General features: G+C 39.5%; 1 protein-coding gene across 1 annotated transcript in view; it reads right to left on the bottom strand.

The window, feature by feature from the left end:
- Positions 1 to 13,606, bottom strand: part of LOC307227916 (mucin-5B-like) — a gene marked incomplete at both ends in the record, with an annotated part of 39,585 nt that overhangs the window by 17,159 nt on the left and 8,820 nt on the right. Inside the window, 13 exons of the mRNA XM_079997356.1 lie at positions 479 to 639; positions 2,034 to 2,147; positions 3,443 to 3,571; positions 4,184 to 4,340; positions 4,424 to 4,663; positions 4,756 to 4,935; positions 7,297 to 7,407; positions 8,034 to 8,172; positions 8,445 to 8,596; positions 9,044 to 9,144; positions 9,254 to 9,306; positions 12,272 to 12,527; positions 13,259 to 13,385. Of these exons, the coding sequence (XP_079853482.1) occupies positions 479 to 639; positions 2,034 to 2,147; positions 3,443 to 3,571; positions 4,184 to 4,340; positions 4,424 to 4,663; positions 4,756 to 4,935; positions 7,297 to 7,407; positions 8,034 to 8,172; positions 8,445 to 8,596; positions 9,044 to 9,144; positions 9,254 to 9,306; positions 12,272 to 12,527; positions 13,259 to 13,385 (1,920 nt within the window). The remainder of the gene's footprint in view (positions 1 to 478; positions 640 to 2,033; positions 2,148 to 3,442; positions 3,572 to 4,183; positions 4,341 to 4,423; positions 4,664 to 4,755; positions 4,936 to 7,296; positions 7,408 to 8,033; positions 8,173 to 8,444; positions 8,597 to 9,043; positions 9,145 to 9,253; positions 9,307 to 12,271; positions 12,528 to 13,258; positions 13,386 to 13,606) is intronic.

The following is a 13,606-nucleotide window of genomic DNA, read 5'->3' as shown; positions in this document are numbered from 1 at the left end:
AGCAGGTGTTGTTTGACCGAGACATTGACAACATCTCACTTTGATCTCGTAATCCAAACAGTCTTGCTTAGAACTCTGCATATTATTTTGGCAGATGAGTCCAACATTTGCATTGCAGGTTATAGTCTGTCCAAGTTGCTGTATAGAAAGGCCTGGATAGAAAACAGCTCTGCACTGAACCTCTTCTGGAGCTGAGCAGATGTGATAACCAGCAGCAATGACCTTGTGGATGGATTCATTTTCTCCACCATTAGGGCCAGATGTGGGTTTGCCTAAATTGATCCATTCAGACCACTCACAAGACATTGCACCAGAGCAAGTTGGAGTTACTGGGCTTGTTATGGTCGATGGTGTTGTAGTAGTAGGTTTGGTTGTTGTTGGTGTGGTTGTAGTTGTTGGTGGGGTAGTCGTAGTAGTAGTAGTAGTAGTAGTCGTAGTAGTAGTAGTAGTAGTCGTAGGAGGGGTGGTTGTAGTTGGCGTTGTTGTCATATTTGTAGTTGTTGATGTTGTAGTAGCATGTGTTGTTTGGGTTGTTGTTGGGGTCGTTGTTGTAGTAGTGGGAGTGGTTGTCGTAGTTGGTGTTGTAGCAGGAGGTGTACTTGCTGTAGTTGGGCGGGGTGATGGTTTTGTTGTTGTTGGCTTAGTCGTGGTAAGAATGGTTTCTGGAATCATTGTAGGTAATTTTGTTGTGGCAGTGAAATATGGTTTTGGTGTTGTATTACAATCTACTGTCTTGCAGCACTTTACCTTTATCTCATAGTCATAACATATTGGGGGAAATTGGTCTTTGTTCTGACAAATGAATCCAAGGTTTTTGTTACATACTACGTGTTGCCCCAAGGAAGACAGTGGAACACCAGGAAAATGGACAGCCTGGCAATCAACTTCCACTGGCTTCTGGCAGATGTCATAGCCTTTCTGGATAATTTTCTTGATTGTTTCATTATCTCCGCCTCCAGGACCAAACTGAGGATAGTCCACACTTATCCAGGGTGACCAGTCACATGAGGTGCAGAGCTTTGGGGTAGTAATGAGTGATGTTGTTTTATGTGTAGTTGGTTTTGGCGTTGGTGGCTTTGTTGGTGTGGTTGGAGCTGGTGTTGTTGGACAAGCATCATAATCACAGCAAATAACTCTGACCTGGTAGTTGAAACAAAGAGCTAGTGGTCCCACTTGCTCTTGGTTTCTACATGTAAGTCCCTTGGCTATGTCACACTGAACCACCTGTCCCACCTTGTCAATAGTCACATTTGGGAACTTCTCAGCTCTGCATTGGATTTGACTTGGTTTATCACATATTGAGTGTCCTGCTGCTCGAATCTTATCATATGTTTCTGAGTCTCCTCCTGGTGTTCCAAGTGTAGGGAAGCTTGTGTCAAACCAGGGTGACCACTTACATGGACTGCATGTGACCGGCTCTGTCGACACAAATGAACAGTCTCAGTTAAATCTTACTGTGTACTCTGGGTGAGTTACTCTACTAAGCAATGCCAAAATAGCAAATACCTGGGGTGGTAGGTAAAAAGACAAAGGTGCTTGTGATGAGTCTGGTTGTTGTTGTCGAAATAGATGTTTTTGGTGTGGTCTTTGGGCATGGATGTATCTTCCTGTCAATGGTACCATTTTTCCAACATACAGCGGTGATGCAATTACCAAGCCCATCTGTTGTGTTGTAGATAGTTTGCCCAACAGAATATACCTTCCCATTGTATGTGCAAGTACAAGCTGTTAAATGAAAGGAATGATATTAGCATATTTGAACTAGAATGATGAATATTAACAACAAAGAGTTTTTTGGGGGGGTTTGTCAAAAGATTTTCTTACCTTGGACATCATAGTTGCACTGGATAGCCATGGACGTGCAAGTGCTTGAAGAGACAAGTAACAGGGCATTTTTTAATTCATTTTAATTCTAATAATTTTAATTTTCAGTTTTCATCTTTTGAAAAAGCAGCATGGTAACATTCAAAGTGGTTTGTTCTCTGTAGTGGCCTACCATCTATAGCAGTTTCTTGTCGTTGGCACTTTGTCACCATTGTTAAAATGGCCTTTTTGTTTGTCAAAGCAGCCACATTGTTCCTTTGTAGTACACTTCATGTTGTCCTCATCAAAGTATGGCTGGGCAGGAGGGCATTTGGGATAACAACCTAATAAAAACAAGACAAACTGTTCAGAAATACTAAGAAGTTGTTTGCTTTCGCTTAAAAGAATACTCTTCGATGCTTTTTTATGATGTTCTGACATGTTTACCGTCATCCACATCAATTTAATATTTACTGGCTGTCCAAACATGCTCGCCGACATGAAGCTGGAGGTTATACTTTGGACTTTTTGCTTTCCGAGAAGACTCTCAGTCCAGTCATTCGGATTGCAATCAACTTTATCTCCAATTCAGCCAGAATTTTGCCTTTACAGTAACAAGAACTGGCCTGGCAATTGAGATGACCTGATCTCAATGGATTTTTGTGAAATTCGTCTCTCGAATATTACCCAGATTCAGATGAGAATATCTGTCTGCCGCTTAGTCCTGTGTCAAACTTAGAATGTGGGAAATGGGGATGGTAGCTCAGGCGGTAGAGCTGGTGGTCTAGTGATCTAAAGGTTGCTGGTTCGATCCCAGGCTCCTCCTGCTAGCATGCTGTAGTGTCCTTGAGCAAGACACTTAACCCCTAATTGCTCCTGATGGCTGCGTCCGTCGGTGATTGAACAATTGTAAGTCGCTTTGGATAAAAGCGTCTGCTAAATGTATGTAATGAAATGCATTGGCTGGGGTTATCTGATTGGGTTGATCTGTTGCAGAGGACCATAATGTTCCCACACAAGCAATACATCCTGTATGGAAAATCATTCCACTGTTATCGAGGATATGTACGAATGTCTAACTTTTTTGTCAAACCTAGAGTGCATGAAATGTGTTCAACGCATATACAACCGGGGCAGCCGTCTGCATGGTCAGGTATCCCTGGTCCAAAGGATTAATGTGCAGCACACTAACCATAACTACCTAGATCTAGTAATAATATGTGCAGATGCTTAAAGGGCAGTTCCCTAGGCCTCGTCAGAAAGATGCGTTTTAAAGAAATAATCCACATGACCAAATGGGGTCATTACCCAATACATTTGTAAAAAAGTGGAAGGATAACTTCATTATTTAACATTGAAAATCTTTGCTGATCCGGGTTAAACAACAGTGCCACTCAGTCGAAGTTCAAGTGATCTTGGTATGAGCAAATCATTGGCCTGATGAATGTTATTGAAATGTTATTTCAGCTTTCCATGAAAATAATTTGTGTTGGCACTTTGTATCGAGCAAATACCCACGTATGAGTACCCGGTACTCGTACTCAATCAGTACAGTACTCATACTCGCTGATACTGTCGAAGTTTAGACTTGAATGCAATCTTTTGGTAAGCTTAGATCGATAAACAGGTTTTTTTTTACCTTCTAGGGGAGGAAGCTGTGTGGAGCAAGTCCCTGATGGGTTCCGGCATGTTTTCATACAAGGGGATCCACATGGCTTGTAGTGCCATTCACATTCACCAGGGGGATTGTAGTAGTCACAGAATATAGCTAGAAAAGAGCAAAACATATATCATACATGTGACAACGACTTTAGGATTTCTTATGTGCCTTTGCATGTTGTAGTGCAGCTTGCTTGTATGAGTGCACTAATGTGGGATACATCTGTGACGCCAAAGAAATTCCTTTGCCATTTACGACTGACTATCAAGATAATCAGTCATTCAAATCACATCAAGTTATGCAAATAAGTAAGTATGTTGTTTTAGTTGTATTCTGGAAAGATTTAGTAACCATTAAGAAATCACTGTAGTCATTGTTTGTGCCACTCCAGTTGAACACAGACTTTGCTTTTGTTGCTTTTATATTTTGGTTCAGACAAAAAAAAAGTATATTTGGCCATATTAAAGCCTTTAACCCATTGCTACTGAGTAAAAATAGAATAAAGAATAAAGTATTATTCTTGCCTCAATTTCAATAGCAATTTATTTAATGTGAATATTGGTATGGTTATCAATTAATAATTATAAATTATTATTCAGTTATTATTATTCACTGACAATTAATTTAATATTATTAGATCTATGACAGCCAAATTGGATATGGTATGATCCCTTGGAGGTAGAGCGCTGTAATTGATTGAGGCAGATATTTGGTACTCACGGCAAATCTTGGGTGTTCTCCAATTGATACAGACTCCGGCCTCGTTACAGGCCTGAGCGTACGCAGCAACAGCAGTGCAAAAACACTCACAGTCTCCGCCACTGTCACATGCACACGAGTCAAACACGCAAGCCTCATAGTATGGAGTAGGATCCACCTAGACAGGACATAAAGTTTGGTCATCTGCAAATGATTCTATTCTATTTGAGTCCAAATGGGTGTTGTCAATGGAGAACTCACCACAGAGTGGCAGGCTGAGAAGACTTGACCCTGTATGAGACTGCATTGTTTCTGGGCCCAGGGCTGTCTGTAGGGGTTGGCGGAGCAAGGGCTCTTTGTCACATGAGCATCGGGACAGCTGGGAGAATCCTTCCAGCTGTTTCCAGACAACAGAGGGTTAACTACCACGGCTTGGCTTCTTGTAGTCAAATCGTTATTCGCGTTGCTGTCATAGTTGCCGCATAGACCGCACACATGACCCTGGAAAAAAAACAGTGCAACAGCGTTCAATTTAATTTTGTTCAACTTTCCCATTTCAGTTGTGTAACTTATCCGTTGTATTATTTGCTTACCTTATAGTTTGGGCTGAGCTTAATGAAAATGCTAGTTTTCCGGTCCCACATGATGCTAAGTCCATTATTTGCTTCGATGACGAGGTAGATGCCCATTGTGCTGATATAGAACATTGCCGTTTCCTCTTGTCCGCCGGAAATTATCTGGTAAGTCCCTTCTGCCAGAAGGAGCTCTGCACTCTGAGAGAGAGAAGAAAATGCATTATCTCTCTTTTCCCGGTGATAATATAATTATTGTCATCTAAAAATCGACTGTACTATACTGACTCTGTGTTATACTTGTGCTGCACAAGAACAAAATAACCTCTGTTTAATATTTGCGAATTATAAATATATACCGCTTAAAATATAATTATTTCATGTTAATACAAGGGTGACCATTGGTTGGTACCTACTGTGGAGGTTGCCAAGTACAAACTGCCATGCCACGTTGAGCAACTATCAACAAAAAATAGAGCCACATTTAAAACAACTTGTTTTAAGAGTTTTTTTATGTCTTAACGCGTCATAAATATTCAAGTTGGTTTTTTTGGTCTTGTTTATGTTTTTGCATTTTTCTGTTGAAAACTGATTGAGAGAGGGCCACAAAAGGATTGCGAATACTTCAAATATACCCTGAAAATAATGAGCAATTACAATACTTAAGAAAACCCAGCCCCAGGACAAATAGCACTAGAACTTTGTTCAGTTTAGGCCGTACCTTAAACAAAATGTTTGAATAGATAGAGAACTCTCATTGCATAGAGTATTAAAAATACTTTACTCTCCACTAGTTGTTCTGGGTGATAGTGTAGGTTTGCAAGAAGCTACTTCAAAAAGAGAAGAACATCCAGCACTGTATTTACTAAACAGACATCATTGTTTATTCTCAAGTGCTTGAAGAAAGATACTTTTCACAGAACTCGTCAAACAGGAATTGGTCATTTAAATGTGGTATTTGGCACAGGGCTAACAGGAAAGCCAGACTGGCTACTTCTTGTTTGCAGTTTTAATTAGTTGCAAGTTAAGTGCAGAAATGGCTGAAATGAGAAAGGAGCCTGGTATCACTGAATTTCTCAGGCAGAACCTTTATTTCAACCTCTGAGTATTTAGTCAGGGTTTGAGATTGACTGACCTCAGGAATTAAAAAAGATTAAAAAAGGGAATATCTTGGCTAAATAGTGTACCTAAATGGTGCATACATTTAAATATTCCAAGTTGTCACTAATTTAGAAAACCAATTGAACATTAAAGCTTACCGAAACTCAAATTGCACTTAACAAATCAAAATTAAGTCGCCAAAGAAAGACAATCCAAGGGTGCACACACACACACACACACACACACACACACACACACACACACACACACACACACACACACACACACACACACACACACACACACACACACACACACACACACACACACACACGTATATATTCAATCTGAAGATGTTTTGATGAGATTTATTTTACATTAGCTTAATTCCTTCAATTACTAGTACTATGAGAAAACAATCTTGTTTTGTTATAAGTCTTCAGTCAAGCTTTGCCCAATTAACATCTCTGGATTTCTTGATTTTCTGAAATTTGAATGTTTTTGGTGGAAGTATTTTAGAAAAATGTTTTTTAAGAATTTCGCCTCGAATGCATACTCTCTTTGAGGTCTGGCTAAATTTTCAAGGATTGACCATTTTGGCTCTGTCTAGTTCTATTCCAAATGACAGACCATTCTTGTATTTACCCATTTCTTGCTATTCCAGCTTCAACGCGTGATACAGGCAAACAGGCCTAAAATGTAGCGGTGTGTGATAAATATGTCTTTTGGAATAAATATGCTTTCATTTTGCCAGTTACATGTTACATTTTCTCCACATGGTGTTGGGCCTCAGATCAGACAGGGTGTTATTTAATAAGAAGTGGCATACATCCTACCACTTTACCCTCCCGTCTCACATGCAGCACATTTGTCCTGGAGTGTTGAAACGCTTGTATTCAGCACAATTGTTTTGATGCTGTCGCTGGCCTCCAAGTTCCCTATTGAGCCAACTTTCCAATAAAATTGCCTGAATTTGTCGTCGAATTTAGATCGCTTTAGTTGTTTTACTTTGGTAAATGCAAACGCTACTTTATTTCCCCACCTTAACCCTAGATGTGTATGCATTAAAAGGTTCTTGTCGTTACTCGTGTTTTGGGTGTAAGTCTACCTTGAGTTACTCTATTTAGCTAGCATACCCCAATGAAACGCTCCATTCAAAATTCAGCATGGACAACCGTCTTTCTGGTACCAACGTAAAGAGATCCAATACTGCATTTCTTGCAGTGCTAGGAAACTCTCCTTCGGTGTACATGTGCAGTTCTGCTGGTTGTAAATATGTTGGAAATAAATCATTTGCAGTTAAATTTATACTTCGTCCAACCATATCTTCTTGTGTACGGCCACAGGAACAATTGATATACAAGCTGTTGTACCGAAACACTCTTTGAGTGAGTAAGGCTTGTGTAATTAAACCATAGGATCTGCAAAGATTTTGTTAAAGTGGAGTGTAAATGTGTTTACCCCAAGGAAAATCTTGATGGACTTGGAACAGGTGGTCCCAGTCGTTCCGCAGGGCACGTTCTCCGTGATGACTCGGAAGGTTCCGTTACCATGGCCTTTGCCACAGTAGTCCTGGACAGAGGTGAAGGGTGCAGGAGAAGTCTGAGATGGCTTCGAAAGCCTTTACATTCGCAGGACAGTTGGATAAAACCCCTAACCTTAATCCTCATTATGTAATTGACATCAACTTAATTCCACTGCTAGCTTGCGCACCAGCTTGTTTAAGTGCTCAATTCACAGTTGCTCTAGTCCCTTTGCGATTGAGTGATTATGACCTTTTGTGGGAAAAACTATTAGGCAGACCCATCACAATCTATCTATCATGAAGAGAAGTCGAAAAAATCCTACACCTTGCCTTCTGTTTGAGCCGTCACTGCATTCGCTTTCACTCTCCATTATTGACGCTAGCCAGTAGCTTAGTTTTGGTGACAATCTGCTTTGTTTTTCACTGGGAGCGATGATGTTGTAACATGTGACAATTGTAAGACTTTAGGCGGAAAGCAGGAAGTGAAAATTGGCTGGAGGTGGCCTTTAACTCCTATAAGCTCATTATAAATTGTTATGTGTCCATTCTTCAATGGTCCTAATAACAGATTCAAATTGATTATCAAATTTTCATCAAACATCTTGTCAGACCACTTAGCCACATTGGCAAGTGCCTTTACAAGAACAAAATATAGTCAAAGATCTAGTCATACTTGAGTGAGTATGTATTCACAGGTGCCATCAAAGTTGAAGCGCTTCCCATCAAAAGTGATGTAGTGTCCATCTCCGTAGACCGCGCATGTCCCATTGCACAGGTTGGAGGTACACTCCCATTTTCTGTCTTTGCAGGTGCTGAAAGGGAAAAACAAAGGCGCATGAGGTTCCAAGTGATGTATGTCTTGTATGTCTGAGATCTAAACATGTACAGGTGTGGATTCAAGGGTGGGGGAGAGCACTCAAAAAAATTATAGTAGAAGTGCCGATACTTAAAACGAGTATTTAATTAAATACAATGAAAAGAAGATGGTTTTTGGAGTAAGAAAATGAAGTATGATCTATAATATCTTCAACAGTTTAATATCAGGGGGACACAAAATTTTGCGTTCAAGTGGTTTGAGTCTTACCAGGTATTGCAGTCCACCTTGATGCTAGCTCCGGGCTGGTAGTGGGCTCCATTGTGAACACAGGGACAAGCTTCCGGCTGGACACATCCTCCTTTACTCTCCGATACCGTTCCGAATGGACACACACAGCCAGAAATGCACTCTGTACTCACCTAAAAGTGAAAAAAAAGTCATCTTTTGATTGATAAACAGCAGAGATAATTTATGATGAAGGATGAATTCAGAAGTTTGAGTTAAATGTAAAATTGTGTATAAATGTATTTTTTCCCTTTTTTCCCTCCTATTTGTATTACATCTTGACACGTGTCCATGTTTCCTTCATTTGAAAATGTAATTTTAAGAAATCATATCTATTTAAAAAAAACATCTCACCCCCTTGGCAACTAATTGAGTATAATTTGAGTTTTTTTTAATTGTATAAAGGTATTCAAATTATTTCTAAATTAGTGTGGTAATTAGCTCAAGTCAACTCTACTTTTTTTCTCTAACTCTAGTGATTCATACACCGTTTATAGAGTGGAACCATTATTTGGCACCATGTGTATAGTATACCATTTCCAATTCTACTACTACTACTACTACTACTACCAAGGACTCACACAGGCCATGTCCAGAGTGGCACAGCTCTTTTGGCACTCTGTCCCTTTTGCACCGGGACCCTCAGAGGAACAGTTCAACAGCACCATGGGGGCAGTGCAGGCTAGTGGGACACAATACAGGCAGGAATTTAATCCAAATTAAAATTAAAATTAAAAAATTTGAATATTTATCCAAATGCCAAAATCCATTGTGCCCTGTTTCAAACTCACATGGCTGTTGGAAAAACTCTCCTATGCAGCTGAGTTTGCCGCCCTTGCAGGTGCTGGAATAAAAATGTAAATGGTGGGGGAAAATGTATGAGCAGACTAGAATTCAGAATCACACTCATCAATCAACATTGCATATTGATGCCCATGAAAACAAGCAGATAAATGTCCAATAAACTAAAATCCTAAATTGTGTAACAAATTTATATTGATGCATTAAACAATTAAATCATGTCATATATTTCTGTGAAGATATTGACAAAAATCTTGGATTCCTTTCTAGTGCACATTGTATGATCCCTTGTAGAGTAGTGATATTGCTTCATTTTGAACAAATTGGTCAGAGAATCTCAGGTCTTGGATTTGATGTTCATCAGAGATGGCATGGATTCCCTCCTCAATAACTTCAGTAATCATCATTATATAAAATAATGATATACATATACATCAGTGGTGGGCCGTCAGGGCCAGCAAGGGATTCTCTGCTGGCCTAAACACTATCAGAATCACTGACTTGCATTTTAACATATTTATTTTCATGAATATGTATTAAATTATTCCCAAATGTCTATTCTCTTCATTTAATTATTCCCAAATGTTTATTATCTTCATTTCATAGCTTTTCTCTTGTTTGCGCTGCTTCCAGTAGTGTATGTTTATGTTAGAGCTTTTATCCAATCATATTTCATCCATCATGTGTTGCCAGGTCAAATAAATCTGCCTTGAGGCCTTCAGAATCGTCAGTGCAGGCGCTTGTAACTTAAAATCAATGGCAACCAAGCTTACTTTAACCAATCAGATTTAGAGTTGGCGACACCAGAGCCACCTAGCAGGCGTTCAATAACATCGGCATTTTCCAGTCCTTTGATTGGATGGGCAGAGAGCGTAAGAACTAGCTAAACCGCATTCGTAGCGACTTTCACAAGCTAAAATATTTCCGTTATTTAATAGTTTTTTCAACCCACCACGGCTGAAGGAGGAGAAGAAATTAATTGGGTCACAGATATAATTTTAACGCCATTTTCAAGACGGACTTTTCAAGAAAAGCTGTAAGAAAAGGTCGGCCAACAGCACAGCTAGCAAGCCTGTCCCAGCAGGGGAAAGGATTTGTCTGCCACTTTCAAATCACCAACTATGAGCGGTACCCTTGACCCTTGACCCTAAACAAGAACTTTCATTTCGGGGACATGATGAAAGCGATGGATCCACAAATAATGGCAACTATTTGGAGCTTCTTTCTTTTCTTGCTGAGAACAACACCGACTTACATTATCACCTGTCCACTAACAAAGTGTTTTGTGGGACGTCAGGCAAAATAGAAAATGACCTGATGTATGCTATTGCTGAAGAGATGGGAGAAGAGATAAAAAGGGAGATTAATAAAGCACCTTTGTCGCTGTTATGGTGGACGAGACAACAGACGTGGGTAATGAGCGCAGTTCGCATTGGTCCTGCGTTATGTGACGGACACAGGTGTCAAGAAGCGTTTTATAACATTTGAAGATGTTACTAATGGCCAGCGAGCAGATGACATTGCTGCTCTTATCGTCCGTTTCTTGGAGGAAAATGAATGTCTGGATAAAGTTGTGGCACAGAGTTACGATGGCGCACCTGTCATGTCATCTGGACTAAATGGAGTGCAGGCTAAAGTTAAGGAGAGGGAACCTATGGCCTTATTCATACTCTGCTATGCACATAAACTACATTTAGTACTGACTCAAGGGGCCTCAAAGCTTTATTTTTGTCATTTTGTCATCACATCAGGTTAATGTTGATGCTTCTGCTATATATGTATGTGGCGCAGCTCTGACTGCAGTGAAAGGAAACCTGTTAAATTGTGTTAATTAGGTTTCTTGCTTTAATAATGGCATTTATTCTTGTTATATAAAATATCTGTCTGTGATGCAACGTCCTGTTTTACAGCGTTTCTGTATAATATTGATGAAAATAATATTGATGAATGTTGATATTGTTATCCCATACACATAAGTGTTTAAATAATTTCCCCCTGGGATTATTAAAGTATTTCTGATTCTGATTCTGATAAGATCCCATATACATAAGTCTATCCCATATACATAAGCCTATTACCTTTATCAATTTTGTACCCCCACCCTGCATTCCCCTTTGAGTTCTATTTTATTTTATTTTATTCTATATATTTTTATTTTATTCCATAGTATTCGACTTACTGCATTACGTTTTAGGAATCAGTTAGTTGGTCAAGTAGAAATTCTTAGGTAGCTACTGTGTTCAGTCTAGAACATATTGTGTGTTATCACCGTTACGCGTTGCATTGACTTTCACTGCATATATGTATGAAAGTATTATATGTATGTGACGTATACACCTCTTGAATCTTGAATGGTGTCTGTAAGCGTGGTGTCATAATGATGGTATTAAGAGGTGGATTGATTTAGGTAGGACGCCACTGAAGGCCTAAGTGTAAAATTCACAGCCCGCCACTGATATACATATTGTATGTATGTATGTATGTGTGTATGTATGTATGTATACACATACATGTGTACACACACATACAGTGTGTATATATATATATATATATATATATATATATATATATATATATATATATATATATAAGGGATACTCTAATATTTTGGGGAGTATATTTGAGAAGGTCACTTTCTTCCCTGTGTGTTCAGTACTGAGTTCATGCTAACTGTGTTAGCTCAATGTAAGGTTGCAAGCGGATTTAACTAGACTAGTTCCTGTGAAATTTGTGACATAAACCTTCCAACATCTTTAAATCTGAGTTATTTATGCACAATACGTTGTGCAGCTTTATGACAAGTGAAATAAATAAATAAATAAACAAAAACAAGATGTCAGTGCGGTGGGGTTGCCATTTCAGTCAGTTTCGAGTTTTGTTGGCGGTATTCCGAGACAAGGTGGAAGTGAACTCCCCCCCTAAAAACAAAAAAGAAAACTAGAGCATCCCGTTAACATCAAATGTTAAAGCACAAGCCAGATAAAAGACGTCTCCTAGAACCAACATACCACATGATGCCGTCCTTGTTGATGACCTGTCCCGGGAGCACCACCAAGTCTCTATCGTAACAGGGGCAGCCGCTGGAGGGCACGCACTTCATAGAGTCGTCCAGGTACATCCCCTCCGCACAGATGCAACCATCCAGCGGCGCGAAGGAGAGGTAGCAGGTAGGGTGGGACTGACTGAGGCAGCGGCAGGTGCGGCTGTTCAGGGTGATGTTGTAATTGTAAACCATTGTGGGCGGACAGGAGTTGGCGTACTTGGCTGTACAGCAGGGAAGGGAGGGCACACAACATTTGAATTTTGCATTCACAGTAGTTATTCTATAGAACAGCTACAACAATGACTTTAACATGTTTGTATAGTTATGGCATCCATTTGTTTACTTTTTGTAGTTTTTTCAATGCAATTATGGGCTACATCATAATCAATTACTCCCTCTAATAGCACTCTCGGACATCAATTTGAAGTAGAATTAATTTCAATAAATGCTGTGGTGTAAACACTTTTCTAAGACTAAATAAACTCATTATTACAAATTAATAATTTTAATTCATTAATAATTTAAGAATTATTATATTGAACATTTTTTAGGATAATATTCTCTGTGATGTTCTTTACAGGGTGTAAAAAAAACCCCACATAGCAACACTTTTGTAACACCATAGAAATACTAGGTTGTTCTGTGTTATTTCTACAGAAAATCGAATAATACCACGGTGAAGTTTGGTATTGGACTGTTTATTTATTTAAGCCTTGAAATACATATTTTGCCTCAAATAAGTCTCAATACAAGAGATTTTTCTTTTTTTTCAATAAATATTTTGGTCAAATGTATTCCATTTCGCACCAGAGGACATTCAACTTTGTATTATCGGCCTTGAGAGTGAACGATTTAGTTGAAAAACCAGGATGCATCGTAGGTCGGACCACCGTATGCTTTCCTACCGCACTCCTATTGGTACACAAATTTGCCCACCACAGGTCAAACTCACCACAGGCAGTGTCTCTCCAGTTGTGGAGCTGGATGCCTACCGCTGCACAGGCGTGGACATACGAGGAGATTGCGGCACACATGCAGTCCTCACTCTTCTCACAATTGCAGCTGTCATACATGCAGTGCTGGAAGGTGACAACGTTTGCAAGTCACACGGTTGAACATGTTTTTTTGGGAGGGGTGGTTTTGGGGGGGGGGGGGGGGGGGGGCTGATTAAAGTATCACTTAAGTCACTTTGAACTGCTTGTCTAATCCTAACCGACAGATGTAGCAGGGTGAAAGAGAAAGACACTTCAGAGATTTGAGTTGAAACTAAAGTGTGAAACGGCAGATGACAGTTGACATT

Source organism: Zeus faber (assembly GCF_960531495.2).
Source record: "Zeus faber genome assembly, chromosome: 3".
Taxonomy (NCBI): Eukaryota; Metazoa; Chordata; class Actinopteri; order Zeiformes; family Zeidae; genus Zeus; species Zeus faber.
Note: the sequence above shows the minus strand (reverse complement) of the source record. Positions and strands in the feature narration are given on the sequence as shown.